Here is a 21,272-nt window from a genome sequence, read left to right on the forward strand (position 1 = left end):
AAGTTGAGCTGGCCCCGACCAATGTCTAGTCGAGTGGGCTCGAACCAAAGTCGAGTGGGCCTGGGCCGATATCGAGCTGAGCGAGCCCAGGTCGATGTTGAGTTGTCCGGGCCCAGATTGATCTAGAGTTGTTCGGGCCTGGGCCGATGCCAATTGAGTGGGCTTGTACTGATGTCGAGCCTAGCGGGCTCGACCTATGTTGAGTCGTTTGGGCCTAGGCCGATGTCGATTTGTTTGGGCCCAGGTCGATGTGGAGTTGTCCGAGCCCGGACCAATGTGGAATCGTTTCGGTCTGGGACAAGTTAGTCTAATTGACAAAGTGAATTTAATCTAAATTTAATCTATTTTAAATAAATTTAAAAAAAATTCAAATAAATTTGATCTAATTAAAATGAATATGAATTCAATCCATTTATTTGAATTTAGATTGGATTTTGACATGACTATCCTAACATAAATCATCCATCAGCTTTTTTTGCGAATTCATTCATTTTAATATTATTATTATCATTATTAATATATATTATCTTTTCGACAACAACTTCACTACGTTACCTAATTTTTAAATTATAGGGGATTAAAGTTTTTCATATTATGACAATTTTAAACGACATAAAAGTCTTTTATTTAGTTAATTAGATAGACCAAAATGAATGTTCTTATAGTTGTTTTTCTAATCTATGTTTCTCTCGTAATGTTATATTAGCAGGAATTCAATTATTTGCATACTCTAGCTCTATAATGCATTCGGTTATTCAAGTTATTTTACAATATTATTATTAATAGTTGTCCTAAAATCATCCGAAACGGTTTAGTTTCAAGTTTTTTTATCAAATATTTTCTAAGGGATGAAAGTGATGGTTTTAAGATTCAAAAATTAATAATAAGTCATAATCTATTTACTACTTTGACCAATTATTGTTATTATTTTTTATAGCAGATATTGTTGCAACTGTCACCTAAATTAATCTACTTTTGAGAAATCTTTTGTCAGTCATAGGCTTACTACCTAAATTATTATTTTTTTTATTGCTGTCAATATAATGATGGAAATAAATGAATTTTTTATATTTTGCAAAATTTAATATATCTAGATGAAAAACTAACTTTTTTTCTATGAAAATGAAGAAGTTTATTCAAAAATAAATATTGGACATTATGGTCTTAACAAGTAAAAGTGCATAAGATAAGATGAGGTTGTCTAACGATATGATAGATTCAATAAATCACCCAGTTTTTAAAGTAGACTTTAATTTAACTTGTAATTTAGTTTTATTTTTAAATGGTGTTATTATAATTTGATTTTATTTTTAATTGATAGATTTAACAAGTAAAAGTGCATAAAATAAAATGAGCTTTGTCTTTATATATAATATAATAGGTTCAATAAACCTCCCAATTTATAAAGTAGACTTTAACTTAATTTGTATATTATAATTTAATTTAATTTTTAATTGATGATATTATAATTTGATTTGATTTTTAATAGTTGTGAGATTTTGAGCACGTGAATTATGTGATTAATCATAATATAATAATATTCTGGGCATTGAATATAGTTATATTCATATAATGAGTGAATTTACTTCTTCCAAGTGTACAATCTTCAGAAATTAAATTTGATTTTCAAGTTGATTTAAGAGTGCTATTTGTTTTCAGCATCTCATGCAAATGATAGAGTGCATTGCTCATGACTAAGTTCATTGTAATTGCATTCCTTTCGTCATCATACACGAGTTTCAGCCACTTATCTTGGTGTTATGAATAGTTGTACTTTCATTGACCAGATAATGCTTCACCCTCCAACAATTAATTCCTCCCAAAAATCGTATTAGCTAGTAGATAAAGATCGCATCACAAAAGTATATAATCACTGTCAAAGACTCCAAAACTATATGTAATTTTTTTTCTAAATTGTAATAATTTGCGAAAAGATTTCAACAAAAAAAAAATTGGGGGCCAAATTATAAGATGAAACTTTCCACGAGGGATGAGATGACCCTTCTCCTTTGGTCATTCCCTGTGTGTTGGAGATTTGTTCCCTATTGTCTAAAGAAGCAAAAGCTAAGTGATTAACTAGATGAAATACAGTGTTTGTTGTAATGTTATTGCGGCCACAAGGTGCTACTAACTGCCTAAGGTTTAGGAAAGGCAAAATGGCAGTGACCAAAAGAAAGCCTTGCAGAAGATAAAGGAGAAGCACCTAAATTGTACTATTCTTCTTTCCATTACATTTACTTGCATTCATGCACATGCGAGCTACTTTAGCAAGCTAAAAAAAGGGATTGCTTCATTATCTTTTCCCTTCATTTAACTAATCAAGGTTAACTAAAATGGCAACCCAAGTGATTGCATGTTATCCCCACTCAACATTGGTACTTTAATATTTGCTAATAGTCCAAGGGAACCAACTACCAACCAATACAAAATTGCCCCATATGCTCAACTAAGAAAACTACCCAAGAATATTCCTCTCTATTGTGTAACAAATAAGTTGAAGTCACACATCAACCTATGCATATTTAGCAATGCCCATCAGGTTAGGCTACATCATATTACTTTGGAAAGACAAATGTACTTCATACCATTAAATCAACACATTCATGTGTGTACAAACGCATCTACATTTCATGGCTAGATAAAATACTCACTTTTCCTTTCCCTTTTTATTATCTACTTTTTTTATTTTCACCTCCACACACTTTAGATTGCCCACTCACTTTCTTTTGTGTATTTGTTTATATCCCTGTCATCTTAACAACACTGTTACTTGAAATATACCAGTAGCTCACTTTTTTCTAGAGATTCCATTGGTCGTTTACACAATATCTCAGGAACCCTTTTCTAAATTATTCAATATGGAAATCTCATCGTCCTATCATGATAACTAAAGCTTTTCACCTGTTAGCTTTTAAAATGGTACCACAATGTTCTTTCTCTATTCATGCTGTAGAATTATTTCCACAGTTAATCGACCAAAACTAAATGTTTTTACTCTGATAAAGTAAGATTAATTTCGTTCCTTCCTTCCTTCCTTCTCCACTTTTTGTACTTTTCATCTCCACTTTTTGCATGCTATTGTATCAGACTTTATAGAATTAAACGTATATCATTTCTGAATTTAAATTTTGTTAGTGTAAACTCAAAGTGATTGAAGCCTGTAACTAACCCATGGATACGTGGGTTCGGGAGATGAAAATAGTGGATTTCTGGTCACAAACATTAAAAAAAAAAAGCTACATAGACCACTCACTACCTGACTACTACTTACTCACAAATAATGAATTTACTCCACATTTCAATATTAATTTTTATTACATTATTTCAATTTTCTTTTGTTTGTGTGGCAGAAGTTAGATATGTTATTTAAAAAACAGTTTCACCACTGCTTTCTAATTAAAATTAAAGCGTAATTTTGGTGTTCCTCAGCTTTCTAATCCCCTTTGTTGTTTATGTGTTTTTGCTTGATCCTTCGTCATTAAGATAAAGCTAATCTCCCCAAAGAACACTCTATTAATTTTCTTACCTTAACAAAAAAGCTTACCCCATCTGAATCCCCACCACCCACCCCACACACTAAAGTTTGCATCAAATGTTCTCTCCGCAGTTTTTATTTTTCCTAAAGTCAAAAGAAAAAACTTAGCATAAAAAACCCTAATTATATTCACCAATCACTCTTTTCTAAAGGTTACCATCAAAACCTACTTACATTCATTAAAATAAACTATTAATATTTTTTGTGACCAGTATGCTAAGTGAGATTAGTTTTCCAAAATCTTTTGCACTAATGGGCCCCACATTTTCCTTCCCCACCCCTTCAAATACCCCTCTCCTATGCTTCCATTCCTCCCTTTTCCCCTTCCTTCTTCTCTTTGGTTCACTCTTTTGAATTTCCCGGTTTCTTTTCTCTCTCTTTTTTGCTCTTCTAAGCCATGTTGTTCCACGAAGCGGTTCAGTTCCCATGTTCTCCGGTTCACCACACCATGCTGACCGAAAGTGAAATAGAAGACCTGTTTTCTCTCATAAACAAATCGAGAGACCCGGCCAGCCTGCTGTCCGGTTCCCAGGGATCGAACCGGACGGTTTACTCGTCAGAGGAAAAAAAGGTGAGACGCATGCAATCGAACCGGGAATCAGCCCGAAGGTCCCGCTACAAAAAGAAGAAGCATCTTGAGAACCTCACGAGCCAAATGAACCGGTTGAGAATCCAAAACCGGTTTCTCAAAAACCGAGTCGCTTCAACCATGCACCAACACCTCCTACTATCCCTACATAACGATCATCTTAAATCCGAAGCTATTTCCCTTATGGCCACTCTTTCGGATCTATGTGGCCTTTTATTTTAGCCTCCATGCTTTCACATTAATAATATCTTACATACCCCTTCTCCTTCATCATAAAAACTAAGTAAAAAACCATTCACACTGCATATATATTTTTTATATTAAACTTCTCTATGTTACTAGCTGCATATATAATTATAGAATAAAGTTCTCATACTTCATGCATCGAACCATCCAAAATTCTTGGTTGGTGCATCGCGGTAGGGGAAAAGCAATGAATGCCATAGCTAGCTAGAAAGAACTCTCCTTTACGTTATTTTTTTAGGGTTTTTTGCTCAATTTCTAGGTCTAGGAAGAGGAAAACATGGTTACGTACGTGCAGTGTGGTTGGTGAAAGAAGCCCCAGGTTGATGGAAGTACGATGTAGGATTTTGAAGGTCTACCATGTTGTTGTTATCTTTGTCTTTTGGGAACTTTTATTTGTAAATTTGTGCAGCATCAGCGAATGGTGAAAACCATGAATAGGGTTTGGTCATCTTGGTGGAATATGTTAATGTTGGTATCAAGAAAGTCTGAATCTCATACAGTGTTATAATGTAAATATGCTAGCTATTGGCAAATCAAGGAATCCATGCATTTTGTTACTTGGTATTAATTTTTTGTGTCTTTCTGCATAATCTTCATTCCTTCGTGTAACAAAAAAAAACAAGTGGCAAAAAACCTGAGGTTGTGAGCTCATACATAGGACCTACACGTGAACGATTATTTCTAATCATGTGACGAAAAGTACTTTTTGTAGCAGCGATGTGACATGAGTTAACAAATAATAGTGTCCTTTTTTATGGTATATTCGCCCAAGTGAGAGAGAAGAAAGAAAGTAACAGATGACAGTCATGTAATGAAAAGAGAACAAAAGTATAAGAGCATTTCCTTAATAAAATAATTTACAGGAATCTTAAAATAAAAAGTAATCTTTTAATATTGATAATATGTATTTTTATAAAATTAATATTTAATTATAATGATTAAAAATTGTAAGAAAATAAAGTATAAATAAAAAAATTAAATTATAAATTTTATAAAACCTAATTATTGGAACAAATTTATAAAAAAAAAATATAACGTGATAATATCTATCTAAACTAAAATAAAATCTCATAAGAGTTTCTTACAAATATTTCGTACTGTAAATGCTCTAAAATTAGGGATTATGTGTTTGCATTTAATCTTACTGTTAAAACTTAAATATTACATTCCGGCACAATAAATATTTATACGTTTTTACTATATAAATATTTCATTTTCTGCAATATTTTCCACAATTTCACATTTTTTTACTGTACCTCCTTAGGTAATACCTTCCACCAGATGTATAAAAAACTTTATTTAATATGCATTTTGAAACTAAAAATAGTTGTGTGTGTGTAATTTCTTTTAATATAACAGGTAAGAAATCTAATATGGTGTTAAAACATATTACTAATTCAATTTGTGAAACTTTTTATAAGCAAATTATTATAACATTAAAAATTTGTTGAGATTTAAAAGAAACAATATATGTAAGGTATCAAAAATGATTTTACGACTTGGTAATAAGCTCAAACAAGTAGTGAAAAATAGTAAAAATAGCGAATTGATTAATACAAAAATCTCTTGTATCAATTAAAAACTTCTTGATGATATATGAAAGGTTCACTCAAGGAAAAATATATAATGTTCAAGATACTCATGCTATATAGTATAGTTTTTTATATGAATTATTTACAATCTATTTATAAAAAAATATATTTTTGAATAAAAACATTATTTTTTATTAAGAGTTTCTTTATTAAATAGAGACTATTATATATCATCCTCTCTAGTTGCATCAACTGGTAAGCTTATTGATTGAAAATATATAAATAGGAGTGTTAATAGCACACATTCCAACATACTCATTCTAAAATATTCCTTATTATTGCTCAAAAATTCATTAGAATATACAAAAACACGAAAGGAACTTATTAAATAAGAAGTAAAAGCAATAAAATTATTTTTCGATGAATTTCAAACAACAATGGAAAGTATAGCACATCTCAATTGTAATACTTTAATTTGTAAAATCACATGCTAAACTAAATAGACGTAGAATAAATTTTGCTTAAATATTTGTGAAAAAGGCTTACTTAAAATGATATATAATAATAATGTAGTTAATGTCTTTATTTATACCAAACTTTTTATTTTCTTAATATGATATTGTTAATAATTTTCCTTACATCCACCATGGTGATTAGTTAAAAAATAACATAATTAAAAAGTTAATAACTGATGCTATCTTAAACTTTTAAATAGACACATGATTTTTTTGTTAAAAATGAATGAATGAAATCAAATAAACATCTCATCCATTGGTGAGCGAGACTTGTTCACGTCAAAAAGTCAATTCTCTCATTAAAAAATCCATATCTATAAAGATGTAAGTTAGAATAAAGCATTACTAGTAGACAACATCAAAATATTTTTAGCCTAATGCATTTAAATCGAAGATATTAGATAGTGATAGATGAAGAGTCTCTATTTGGTTAAAAGTTATAACCTAAGTGTTGCTTCTTCTTTTTTTGTCTAAGTGCAAGGAATGAACTTCAATTTCAGATTTGTAGCCCCCATGAAATCCTCAAAGAAACATCACAGAAAGTTTGTTAAAAGAAAATAAATAAATAATAAAAATATATTATTGGCCATAACAAAATCAACAAGTGTTATTGTCCGATTGGTGCTTTCCTTTTGCTGGTTGACCATAGTTAGTGACATATTGGGGATATTTGCTTCCATAATTTTTTTATGCTAATATATTTAATTTTTTCCACATGAAAATTTATTTTTGTCTTCGTAAGACAATTTTTTAGCTTGATCTAAAAAAGTTATAAGAGATAAAAGAAAAAGTAACTAATGTTAATTTTATTACTTTCTCTTTCTAATATTTTATAGTATTGAAAATAAAAACTGTTAATATTTTGAAAATATGGAAATGTGAGAGAATGTTTATGATTTGTAAAAGTGCACGTATTTATATTTTTAATAAAAATATTAAAAAATATATTACTAAAATAAATTTATGGGTTTGTCGGTAAATGCCTTGTGTTTATTCCACTTTCTTCAAAGGCAAGTTCTTATAGATAACCAGACACTTGTTTAGTCGAAAGGTTTAGATAAAAAGCAATGCTAACTTTTGACCTAATAACGCTGATTAGAAGCATTGACAATGATTTGTAAGATAGCTTTAATCATAGAAAACCTTCATTAGGACAATATATTATTTATTAAATAATCAATCCATGATTGTGTATTATTAACTGTGTGGTCAAATGAAAAAAAAAAAAACTACATGTCAAATTACTATACAAAACTACACAGTTTAAATATATTTTTCTCCATACTTGTGTTGTATTTTAATTCCTAACAATATTTTGTTTCAGTCTCTATAAAAACTCCTTTTTCTATTTTTTATTTTTATTATTTTGTTTTAGTCTTTCTAATGTAATTCTATTTGTTTTAATCCCTATGATGTTATGATCATTTAACATTAGTTCTTTTGAAAATTATTTGTTCGGGGCTCAAAACAAATTATCTACATGTAGAAAACAAATATATTAGTAAGTTTTTTTCAACAAAATATATATTAGTAAGTAACAAGAACGAAAAAAGATACAGACAATAAAAGTCAAACAATTCTTTTAAAAAAAAAAAAAAAATATTACTGTATTTTAAGAAAAAATATATATTTAAACTTAAATTATTATAGGCGGACAAATTCAAGAGTTAAAATGATGTTATAAACAAGATGATTGATTTGTTTTTTAGACCACGAACTTATTGACATTCGTTTTTAGCTAATTAGAGTGTTCTACGTGAATTGATTTAATCATATTTAAGAAAATATTATTTAAGTGTTGAAAAGTAAAGTATTAAAATACGGGTTTTTAAAATTTTAAGTATAAAAAACTTAAAATTAATAGAATATGGTTTTAATAGTAATGGGTAACTACATTATATACTTATTAATTGCATTTAAGTTAAAGTTTAATAGAATATAAGTTTTTTTTATCCTGATGAACCTCTCATCCCAAAGCTACACATGGACTGTAAGAAATTAAACAAACCAATAACTAATGTATATAATAAAATAAATAAATCACTTATAAATAACTCAAACAAATATTCTGAAAATCATAATAAAATAAATTGTCCATATCAACAATAATATAAGGTAAACTCTTGTAATATTTTTTATTTTATATGAAAATTAAAAAAATTAATTAACGTTATTAATTTTAAGTTTTTACATTAATTTTTCGGTTTATGTTTAATATTTTGGATCTAATAAGGTTTTACCAACATAATTTTTTTATCATATGAATTATATTTTTTCTTAAAATAATTTACTTATATTGTTTTGTATTATTAAAGTATTACATACTTAATTTTATTAAGAATACAAAATAATTTTAATATATTTAAAACTAAAAAATTATATTTATTTTTTTAATTATACATAATAAAAAAATTCTAAAAACCAGTCATTCTTTAATTAGATATAATAATAAAAATTTAAAACCTACTTAACCATTCTTTAATTATATAATAAAATATTTTATAAAAACCTACTTTTCCTTAATTATATATACGATTTCTTTATTTCTATTTTTTGGGTTCAGATTTAATTTGATTTTAATTAAAAACGTATTCTTCAGAATACGATTTCAAAAGGGAACTCGTATATTCAATATTTGAGTTCTCCTAAAATTTCAAAAACATCCATATACGTCTTTAAACATCCATCTTGTGAACTTAAAAACTTGAAACAATAAATTTCTGTTTTTTTTTCCTATATATTAATTATTAATTCTATTTTACCTAATTTAAAATCCAGACTTATATTTAATTTCCCAACAACACGGAACCATATAAGAACCTTAGTATATTCAACAAAAAATGTTTCTTCCTCCACCCCATAATTTGTCCTAACATCCCATAAGTCTGGCAAAAAAATCGTTTTTTTAAAATATATTCTATATTCTACAATCTAAAACATTTTTTTTCTATTTAGACCTCCTAAATTATAGAATTCATAAAGTATTTTTGATATGAAAATATTTTACAAATTCTACAATTAAAAATATATTACGGATTTCTGAATCTCCTAAAAATACCTTTTAAATTCTATAACATGAAAATACTTTTTGAATTTTATGATTGAAATGTACTTTTTTTAAAAACTTATTTTAAATTGTAAAATCGGAAAGATATTTATAATCTGAAAATACCTACCAAATGTGTTTTCTCGAATCACTTATTCCAAACTAAAAAACATCAATAAAATAAAAAATATTATTTTATTTTAAGAAGAATGGAGGTGTCAAAAGCTGTAGAAGTGAAGGGAGAAACAGTCTCAACCAAAATTCGGCAAGTTCTTCCTACACCCAACATAATTTTTTATTTCCAAAAATATCCTCTATTCTGAAAATGAAAATTCGAAATTAAAAATAATACATTTTAGATAAAATAATCCTTAATACATAAATTCATTCTGGAAAAAAATAATCCGGAAACATTTCGAAAAAGAGGATCCCTAATGTATAATCCTATTTATTTAAGGGTATCTTCGTCTTTAACACTGAAATTAATATGGTGCAGAAAGTAATTGCCCCAAAATTCAAGGAGAGCCCATATTTTTATGTTTCAAGTAGAGAGGGAGAAGCCTTGTTTTTGCGAGCCCCTCTTTCGGCCCACGATCTGATTTTATAATCAATGAAAAACAAGGCAAATGCTCCCTGCACCCAACATTTTTGAAGTTGCACCCAATATAATTTAAAAAATTACGAAAATACCCTTTATTCTGGAAATAAAAATCCAGAATTGAAAATAATGCATTTCGGAAAAATAAATCCAGAAGAGATTTTTGTGTTTCGGATATAAAAATCCGGAAAAAAAATCAAAATCTCATTTCGAATAAAAAAATCTGAAACTGAAAATAATACTTTCCAGAAAAAATTATCCGGAAGAGATTATTGTGCTCTGGAAAAGGAGATCCAGAATATAATTTTATATATATTCCATTTTTTTAGAGTATTTTCGATTTTTCCCAATTGAGTGCAATAATATGGTGTAGGAAGCAATTGCCGAGAAAGAATGATGTTAGACTTAAAACATTATTCTCATACTATTATACTAACAACTTCACTCCTCACCGAAACTTTTTTGTAATACTTGTTAGTGTTTAATCGTTCACTGGTTAAAATTAAAACAGGATTAATCTCTGGTCCCGTTGCAGGGATAAAAGGTTAGTAAGGTGAGAATATTTCAAATCAGATTGCACGATGGTTGGTTAAATTACAAAATGAGATGAAGTATAACTCTAAGAGATTTTTTTTTTTAAATCAATAAAAATTGAAAACATAATCTATTAATTTAATTAGAGTATGATTTGGTTTTTTATTTGAGTTGCATTTTAATATCTAAAGTGCGTTTGATTTAATAGCTCAGAAATTAGTTTAACTGTCTTTAACGTAAGTTTAAGAAAATATTTTTTTTAAAGTAACTTGTTTAATTTCATTCAAGATGATAAGATAAATACAATAAAGAATATGATATTAAAACATGTGGTTATTAGCATAATCTTTTGACACCATACCTAATTTATAAGCCACATTATTAACTTATCTTCTATATCAAAACTTATAACCTGAAATCAACAATAAAGAAAATAAAAAATACAATTCTTATATAAATTTTAATGATGCTCTATTTGGTTCCGGTTCAAACGGTCTTAAAAAGAAACCCTTGAATTGAATATATCCATAATTAACCAGTAAGAAATATGGTGTCATAATTTTATATCTAATTAAATTGATTGTTTATTTTTCTCTGTTAACACTTACACATACACGAGTTGATATAATAAAGAATCGTAGTTAATGTTATTTATATCCTTAATGAAAACCGTAGATGCACTTGAAAAGGAAGACTATTTAAAAACAATTACCAGTCATACACATTGGTTCAATAAGAGTACTCACAATCAATACATCCAAATTTGATTTTTTTTTTCCCTCTAACTATCACATAGGTTAATAAACATTTTTAGAAAATACATTTTTAACTTTATTCATCACATCAAAATCTTCAAAAGAAAAAAAAAACAATTTCAACATTTACATAATAAACTTGATTATTATAATAAATCAAGATAAAAAATTTATTAACATATGTATAGTTGGGATAAAAGTTCTTAATATCCATATCTATCTATCTCTATATATATTGTTTTTCTTATAGTTTATTAGATAATAAAGTATTATCACATGAACCAACGGAATCATAAATAGTTTCACCTAAGGAAACAAATAATTTTGTTTATAATTTCTGTTGGTTCAATAAAATTTCATAATACTATTTTTGTACTAAATAGATCTCTCATTACATATTAATGCTTCCAAAAGTAAAATTAGATTTGCTTAATTTTAACCAAATGAATATTTTAAGTTGTCCTGAGATTAAAAAAAAATATCATTATGTTCTTGAAATAAGATAAACAAAATAAATACTGCTAACAGTTTTTGCTTCATACAATGACTAAAACCCTTTTCTATTTTCCGTCAACTGAAATTGTAAAGAAAAAACTCAATACCATAAATATGTAAATTACAGTAAACAAAAATTACCTCACACTAATTTTAGAAACTAAAAATAATTAGTTATTATAATTACTAAATTAGAGACAATTTTAAAAACTAAAAAACAATTAATTTCTAAATTAATTTTTATTATTGTTAAATAAATTCTAAATTGGTATCTAATTAATTACCCAGGTTTTAACTACCAATTATTTATTAATTTAGAAACTATTTAACACTAATAGAAACTAAAATTTGTATGAGTCTCTAAAATTTCTCTAATTTAGTACTCTAACAATTAATTACTTTTTGTCTTTAAAATTAATTTTTATTTCATATTTTTTTAGTGTGATTTATTATTGATTTCATAAAATAGGAAGGACATGTTTACTGTCTATATTAATAGCAATCTGTGTTGGCTTGCAGAAAAATAAAAATAAAAAAATCATGAATTTTTTTCTGTGCAAAAATATTATAATAATTAAACATTTGAAGATAAACAACGTTGCATAGACACTCAATTAAAATGTTGTATTGCTTCTAGAAAATGCGCCCATACTGCTTTAACCATAATTGCCTTGCCTTTAATCATGGTGTTTTGCATAATCAAACCTAATTCGCATATAAGTGAGAGTTGTTTAATCAAACAAAAATGTCATTTCAATTGCATTTGTCATCTAACTTTTTTATGTTCCCACCATTACTTTACCTTTTTTGGATCTTTTCCCATATAATATTTTGTTTCGTACCATTTGTCTTTTTCGTAATATTATTCGCACAAATTACAGAAGTGCTAGAAAGATAAGTAATACCTATCGATAATTAAAGTAATCCCTTTGTGTCCTCACATATCAATCATTAAGAATATTATGTGACATGCAAGTAACTACTAAATGCTTCTTTGGATAGTGATCATATGAAAGATAATGAATCGCAAATATGATTAATTTTGGTTAGATTGCATCGTGTCTCTTCAATCACTATAGTTGCAATTAAATCCTTCGTTGTCATGAAATATTTAAATATTATGATGAAATAATTTCTCGAAAGTCCAACTCCAAAATACCCAAATTAGTTGAGCTGTGGGTCAATCGAAAACTTGTAACATTTAGAATTGGTTTTGAAATTACATTAGACTAAGCTGAAATTATGATACCCGGTAAAATATATATGATTTATTATAAAATTTCCCAGGACAGAGTTAATTTTTTATTTGACTGAGTGAAGTTTACAGCGATTAAAATGAATTCATGAGATATATGACTTGTAAAATCTTATTTATAATTAATGTATTGATAAAAAAAATATACATTATCAATTACTTTCAAAAATAACACTTATTAATAATAAATCTTTATTTTTTTCAGGATATAGGGATTTCGAATATTGACCTAAATGGTACGATAGTATTTAATGTTGTAAAAAATTGTAAAGAAACATAAAAGGGTAATGTATAGTTAAGAAGGACAGATAAGCATTCAATTAAAAAAAATATTTTTTTTTTTGACAAAACTCAATGTTGTAATTGATATCATCTTTCTTCTTTGCTAATACAGTTGTGTTTAAACATAAATGGAATTTGAAATCAATCCTATCAAAATAAATTATTTCGAACTTAAATTTATTAAATTAATTCATAGAATTTAACAGTATAGATCATCTAATATTATCGCCATCACTACATTTTGGAAGGATGCACCTAGCCACCGACATTTTTTTTTCAAGAATTTGACTATGAAATTAATGTTTTTTAAAGGGTGGTGAAATGGGTTGGAGATATTGAGTCCATCCGATATATATATATATATATATATATATATATATATATATATATATATATATATATATATATATATATATTATGTTTTTGTTTGTTTGAATTAGAGAGTGGATTTGAAAGAATGAGAAATGTGAAGAAAATAAATGTTGTCTGAATTAAAGTAAATATAGTGAAAATGTAAAAAAGGTTTTTTTTTTTAATAATGGGATGGATATAATTAAAATTATATTTTTTAATCGATAAAAATTATGTTTATAAAATTAATCTTATATTTAAAAATTATTAAATAATAATTTAATTTATTTATCTATAAATTATAATTATTTTTAATTAAAATATTATTTTTAGTGATTAAAATATTATTTTGTGTAATATATTAGAATTATTTGACAAAAAATACAAAATGATATAAAAATTAATAAAAAATATTTAAATATTTATAATTATAAATATTTGATAATTTTTTTATATTAAATAACATTATTATGTTTATCTTTATTTTTTATTTTTAAAAATATTTCTTATTATTAATAATAATTATAATTTATAATAATTATTAATTATTATATATTTTCTGATATAAATTTATTTAATATTTAATATATATATATATATATTAATATTATTATATTATATTGAATTGTGCAATTTTTTTAAAATAAAAATAAATAATAATTTAAGTTTAAAATAAAAAGGATAACAGAATAAATTATAAATAATTTATTATTATTATATATATATATATATATATATATATTTGTAAGTCTGAGAAAGTTTCAAACACAAAATTAATTTTGAATTATGTGTTATTCCAAATATTTTTTCTTAAATTTTGTGCTTTACCTTAGCACAGTAAATCACAGCCTTTCATTCTTATGAACCAAACGGGTCTTAAGGTTGGATGATAACTCATCCTGTTATACTTATCTAAAAACGGATTAAAAGCAATTTATAGGGTGACTTAATTAGTCACTCTGTCTATTTTCTTATATCATTTTTTTGGGTTCTAAATTATTTAGTTTTAATTTCAATTTACTATTTAATTTTGTATAAAATGTATTTTATTATATATTGCTGTATTTCTAAAAAATACTCTATAATCTTCATTAATGATTTTGAGCACTGCGTAGTCAAATCCTCCACCCAATCAAATACGAGGTGAATTGACACAAAATTATAAAAAGAGTCATGATATCTTAAAAAAATAAATTACATCTATTTTATAATTCTCAATATTATTACCTTAATTATTTTTTACATAATTTAATTATAATTTTTTTTATTATATTTTTTTTATTAAAACGGTCACATCAAAGATATATACTTTGAGAAAATTATTAAAGTATATATTTTTTTTAAATAATAAACACAGCTATGAGTAGAGTTGAAAGGTGAGTTGACACACCAAAACTCAAATAATAAATACATGGGACTCGTTCCTATTGTTTTAATTTTTTTTAGTGCTATTTTATTTACAAATTAATTTCCTAAAAATTTAAATATAGAGATTAATTAAAGATTTAAAACATAAGTGTTTCTATAAATTTTAACATCATAGGATGTCCGTAATTACAAATATATACATGTTTGATTAAGAATTTAAAATTTACACTAGAGAATAATTGTATTTAATTTTTACATTTTCAATTATTGAAAAAAAAATAAGAGACTATATAATATTTTTATTTTGTAGTTATGTGAAATTTCTAATAAATTATTTTTCAATCAAGATATGGATGTTGAGAAAATTTTATATTTTTTCGGTGACCCATAAGTCAATAGTTATATAAAATTTTCTTTATATTAAAATGTTTAAGACAAAAATATACTTAGAAGATTATAAAGTAGACTTTAAGTTTAACTCAACCCCATAAAATCAACTCATGAGGTAAGGTTTGCACCCACTTATATACAATGAATTGTTCTCATCTCTGGTCGATGTGAGATCTCCAACACACCCCTCACGAGAGGATGACAGCTCATGCGTGGGACAACATATTATGAGTGGTCCGATAATAGCCCGATAGTGGATGACCTGATAAGCCTAACAAACACTTGTTAGGATAGATTCGAAATGGCTCTGATATCATATTATGAAATAGAACAGAGATTAATAAAAGAGAACAAAAATGAACAAATGAGTAAAATGAGGTAAATGATATGAGAATGAATATCTCTTTTTCTTTTTCTTATTAAAATCAAAACAAATGGTCTGAGTACACTCATTTTAAGTTTAACTAAAGAGAAAAAATCATAACACACAAACAAAGACAAAAATAAAGGTTATTCACCTCTATAAATAGAAACATTTTTAATAAGGTAAAAAATCTTTTCAAAATCAACTCAACTATTGTAACAAAATATAACAACACAATAAATTATCACTAGTTAAATATAGTAGTATATCGAAGAAATTTTACTAAATTATCCATTATAAGAGAGTTCATTAAATATACATATGATTTAACTTAACATCAACAAGTAATTCAAATGCTCTTAGTAGAAGTCACTCAAATTACAATAGATTATTTTATTTTTGAAACACTTTTCATGGTCTCTGCCTCAATTTTAACTACTTTTCGTGTAGTCCTAATCCCACAGCCCCCATCCTTTCTAAACTTAACGTGGTGTACTTTTCAAATTTCCACTTTATTTCACTTGGTGGTTAGACAATATTGTTTCCCTCTTGTAATTGTCGTGAAATGATCCTGAAGTTGTTCAAGTTTGTGATATATAATTCTAAAGGGTCTAACATAATCTTTAAATTCACCGTAAAAGACAAAAACTTAGTCATTGTTTTTTATCATACACATGTTTTTATTAAAAGAAATATTATATCCATTATCACATAATTAACTTATAATTAATAAATTAAACTCAATAGATCCCTAGCTTGTATTATTATTCATTTTTAGTTTCGGGTTGGTTGGTTTTCATCTTATCAATTGGCTTCAACTCTTGTAATTGGAGTTATTTAATTTTAGTTTGATAATTTTTAAGCATTGACTTTTTTTTTTATATTTATTGACTTTTCATGAAAAAAAAAATCCCAATATTTTATGAACACAATACCAAAATGTATATTTATAACATTTTTGAAAAACATGTTACATTTTTAATGTCGACATAAATCTATCTTATAAATTTATTATAAAAAGTATTTTTTATTTTTCAGGGTAGGTTTTCCAAAATGTTTCTTAATTATACATATTACAAGAAAATCATGAAATAAAAACTAATTTTATAGACTAAAAATATTTAGTTGTTATAGTGACTAAATTAAAAATCATTTTAGAGACTACAAAAAATTTTGGTTTCTAAATTAGTTTCTATTATTGTTAAGTTTATAAATTGGTACCTAATTAGCTACCAAAGTTTTAAATTTGGTAGAAAAAAACTGATTAGCTAATTAGATATCAATTTAACAATCAATTTATAAAATAGTGTCTAATGTAACAATGATAATAGAAAGTAATTATTATTTTTTTTAGTGACATTTTATCTTCTAACGTACTCAGTTTTAACTTTTCAGTCAAAGTTTTTATTTATTTTTAGAATTTTACTGACTTAGTTTTTAATCCTATGTATTAGAGTTAATTTAATCATTTTTTTAAATAATTTACTTATATTTTTTAATATTATTAAAATATTACATAATTAATTTTATTAAGAATTAAAGATAATTTAAATGTACTAAAAATGAAAATTTATATATTTTTTTTCAATTCTGTATTCTATATATAACCAAACAATATTTTCTAAATACGTATTTTATATATACGATTTGTTAATAAATTCAAATCTTAATTTTTGCTTTTAATCCTACAGATCTCACTTAAAATCGTATTCTCGGAACATGATTTACCCAATTTTAAAATTTAAAAAAATCTGTTTCTACTTGCATAATTTTTGGTTTTAAATTATATCAATTTTAGGAAAAAACCTACCTATAATAGGTATGAGTCTATATCTATATATATTTTAAATTTGTTCTACTAATGATAATTTATATATAATTTTATCTATTTTTTTAATTTTATGAGATGTATTTTAAGAATAAAACAGTGATTGAATTTTAAATTAAAAACAAACAATATATTAAATGTAGTGATTATTAATTATATTTGATTGTGTGCGAATTATCTCAAACCCTAACTAAAAAAAATAAAAATAATTTGTTAAGATATTTAAAATTGAAAATTTAAACTATGGGCATTAATGAAAGAAAAGGAAAGGACGGGAAAAGGCAGTGGAGGGTATTTATGAGGAATTCACATTGATTATTTAAATTGGTTGGAATTGATATGAGTTCAAAATGTCTAGCAGAGGCAATAGGGAATTTGCAGGTTGATTTTGAAGTTGGAAGAAGCAGGTGACAGAAGAAGAAGAGGTAGGTAAAATACATCCATAGAGATTGGGATCACGTAACTCCCAAACTCCTTATATCTCTACTACCGCACTGTCCTAAACTATGTCAGATATCTTGTCTATTCAAATTTATTGCTCTGCTCCTTATCACGTCCCCAATTAATAAATCCACATCTTCTTATATTCCCACCCAATTCCCCATTCCAATTCCCATCCCTTTCTATGGCTTCACCAAAACCCAAATCAGGGAAACCACTTGGAGAATTTCTAAAGGAGCAACAAGACCCTTTCATCCTTCACCTTTACCTTCTAGAAAGAGGCTACTCAACCAATGGAGAATCGCCCAAGACCAAAAAGAGAGAGCCTCTATTCCAATTTTCCAAACTTCTAACTACTCTTCACAAGAAGTTTGTTTTTCACACCCATAACTGTATCGTAATCAGAAACTCTCCCATCACAAACCAACATGTTCATGCTACTCTCCCTGCTCAACCCGAAAGCAGTGATCAAACAATTGAAGACACAGATCGCTTCTCATTCTCAACCGCCACCAACTCCACCGTCTACCTCTCGTGCTCGGACATTGATGAAGACGGAACCTCTTTGTCGCCGGAGAAAGACAAAGCTTTGTTTTCTCCAAACACTTGCCACGGTTCAAGTATTGGAATACTAGAGAGGTACCTTTTGATACTTCTACACTATTATTATTCTACCAGAATTCGGATTTAACTTCCGTAATTTATGATAATCTTCAATGCATATTTTTATACTCGATTTCTGGAGTAAAATTATAATTCTATTTAGAAAACAAAAAATACTTTATTCCATTGGTGTTTGGTGTCATATCAATAAATTGAAGAAAAAAAAAGTGTATTATTGATTAGTTTTGTTACCCTTACGAACAAAGCCAGCAGACTACCGACAATGAAAAGCTCCAGCAGAGACGCTTAGAAGGAGACTCTGTTCCAGATTGTCGGAGTAGTAGTAAGTTTGGTGGGTTGTTATAAAGTGTGTTCAAAATTAGTTTATTAGAAGTGACAGTTTTGTAATGATGTAGTAATAATGTAGCAGTGTCGATAACGGAGGCGACGTTGAAGCCGGATGCTTCGGGAATGGAAGAGAAAAGGAGCAATTGCTGTGTCTTTGTGCCGAAGAAAATGGCGGAGGATTCGGTGTTATCGGTGGCTCTGTGGAGTTCGCTTATGCAGTCGGCGAAGAGAGAAAAATGTAGCAAGGAGTTGCGAGAGCTCCTTGGGGCAAACGCAGACGCAAACGCTTGCCAGGTGTTGAAATCTAAAACATTTTTGCTTAAGCTAAAGCAGGTGGTGTTTTACTGTGTGAGAGAAATTAGTGTAAATGTTTGGAGAAAAGAGTGTAGGGAAGAGGAGTGTTTGAAAGAATCAAGAGGAGGTGAGGAGTTGGGGAAGATAATATGGTGGAGGAGAAGGGAATTGGGTGGAAAAGAGACAAATGGAATAACCAACTTACTGAGTTTGGATGAATGGAGTGAGTTTAAGCCTCAAGTGAGACATATTTGCGTTGAGATTGTGGAAGCGCTTTTGGAACGCCTGACCCAGGACATTGTAACAGAGATGATTCAACTTTACTCTGCGCCAACCTTGTAAGTTTAATCCATTTCTATTGTAACTGTAATAACTCCTCCTCGTTTCTCATTCTCAACCCTTCCTTCTTAAAACATTGCCTTTCAATTCCCACTGGAATTGGTTTTTGATCATCTCTTTAGTTTTTCTATCCATTTTTTGGTCCACAATGGTGTATGCTCACTTTTTTTTTTATTAATCCTGCATAATCATGTATCTTAGTAGAACGCACTCTCACTACATCGATGCGTTTACCTTATGTCTAATTGGAGAAGATTAAAATCAGTAGGAATAAAAAAAGATAAAGTAATTGTGCTATATGATAAATTGCAAAAGTATTTTAGTAAGACTAAGTATAAATTAATTTTGAATGATGATTAATTATAAAGTAATTAGTTTACGTCATTTAAAAGATATTTAGAAAATTTTATTTTAATTTTTAAATTAAATATATATATTATTGAAAAGGAAGTTGAATTTTTTCCCATACAAATATAATAAATTTAGAAAAATAAAATTTGAATTTTTTTATCTGATCATAAATTATATAATTACTTTTATTCATTAAAGTAAAAAATTAATAGACTGACGCTTGTATTATGTAAATTTTTCAATATAGTTAAGTTTATAAGTTGTTAATTGCTTTAGAATTATTGAAATGTTCTTTTTTTAGACATTAGGTTGGATTGAAGTCGGAGTGAAAAAGGATTCAGGAAAAAAATAATTGAAATGAGTGAAAATATGATATTTATTTTGATTGATGTGATGGAATGGAAAATTAAATTAATTTAGTAATATAATAAATAAATGTGAATTAAAATGAAAAGATAAATTAAATATTAGAATAATAATATTTAAAATATAATTTTTATTAAAAATGTATTAAATAAGTAAGTTATATTTAGGATAACAAGATTTGAAGAAATTATTTTATAAAATAATCAAGCTTAAACTAATTTAATTAATTAAAATATTATTATTTTATATTCTTACTTTAATTATTTATTTTATCATAATAAAATATAAATATTAATAAAATTCTAATAATAATTAATTATATAAAAGCATTTGATAATAGACTATATATGTTTAGGTAATCAATCATATTATATAATTTTGTGTTATATATATATATATAATCAGTTACGTTTTGTTATATAAAAGTGAAAAATAAAAATTGAATTTTGTTCTTCGTGTTTTTTTTTAACTTTTCCCTCCTGTTTTTCTCCCTTGTCTATTTAACCGCTTAAATCCGTGTGTCCAAGCAAACGTTAGTAAATTTTAATACAATGGGAGAAAAGCAAACACCAAAAGAACAAAAAAAAAATCACTTTGCAGAAACTAATTATCGTATTTACATTTATATTTATATTTACAATACATACTAGTTTTAAATCGTGTATTTAACACATGCATCACAGACAACATTATAGTTATGATCCTAAATAATAACAATAGTTAAAGAATTGTAGCAGGGGGATGAATAATTATAGAGAGTAATTTTTTCACCGAACATCAACGTCACTATTAAAATTTGTTTTGTGGGGGCAAAATGATGATCTCTCCACCCACAGTGGTTACTGTC

At 26.7% G+C, this 21,272-nt stretch overlaps 2 protein-coding genes across 5 annotated transcripts; both read left to right on the forward strand.

Annotated features, from left to right (window-relative positions):
• Nucleotides 1-3,932: 3,932 nt before the first annotated feature.
• On the forward strand, nt 3,933-4,346 carry LOC137822232 (basic leucine zipper 4). The gene has a single exon (XM_068627128.1). The coding sequence runs from the start codon at nt 3,933-3,935 to the stop codon at nt 4,344-4,346; it is 414 nt and encodes a 137-aa protein (XP_068483229.1).
• Nucleotides 4,347-18,009: 13,663 nt separating this feature from the next.
• On the forward strand, nt 18,010-19,821 carry LOC137821839 (uncharacterized). 4 transcript variants are annotated; one of them, XM_068626612.1, is made up of 3 exons: nt 18,010-18,763; nt 18,994-19,079; nt 19,158-19,821. In XM_068626612.1, exons 1-3 carry the CDS (start codon nt 18,309-18,311, stop codon nt 19,709-19,711), a joined length of 1,095 nt encoding a protein of 364 aa, XP_068482713.1. In that variant the 5' UTR covers nt 18,010-18,308; the 3' UTR covers nt 19,712-19,821. The 4 variants fall into 4 exon arrangements, with proteins under 4 accessions (XP_068482713.1, XP_068482715.1, XP_068482712.1 ...); XM_068626614.1 differs by having other exon boundaries at nt 18,994-19,070; XM_068626611.1 differs by having other exon boundaries at nt 18,016-18,763; nt 19,155-19,821.
• The last annotated feature ends 1,451 nt before the right edge of the window (nt 19,822-21,272 follow it).

Source organism: Phaseolus vulgaris, chromosome 9 (assembly GCF_000499845.2).
Source record: "Phaseolus vulgaris cultivar G19833 chromosome 9, P. vulgaris v2.0, whole genome shotgun sequence".
Lineage (NCBI taxonomy): Eukaryota > Viridiplantae > Streptophyta > Magnoliopsida > Fabales > Fabaceae > Phaseolus > Phaseolus vulgaris.

Excerpts from the sequence above, each read along its gene's own strand:
- LOC137821839 (XM_068626611.1), top strand. The coding sequence starts at position 18,309 with ATGGCTTCACCAAAACCCAAATCAGGGAAACCACTTGGAGAATTTCTA. Across the intron at positions 18,764-18,993 it reads AGTATTGGAATACTAGAGAG|CCAGCAGACTACCGACAATG; the intron begins GTACCTTTTGAT and ends TTACGAACAAAG. Across the intron at positions 19,080-19,154 it reads TCGGAGTAGTAGTAAGTTTG|CAGTGTCGATAACGGAGGCG; the intron begins GTGGGTTGTTAT and ends GTAATAATGTAG.
- LOC137822232 (XM_068627128.1), top strand. The coding sequence starts at position 3,933 with ATGTTGTTCCACGAAGCGGTTCAGTTCCCATGTTCTCCGGTTCACCAC.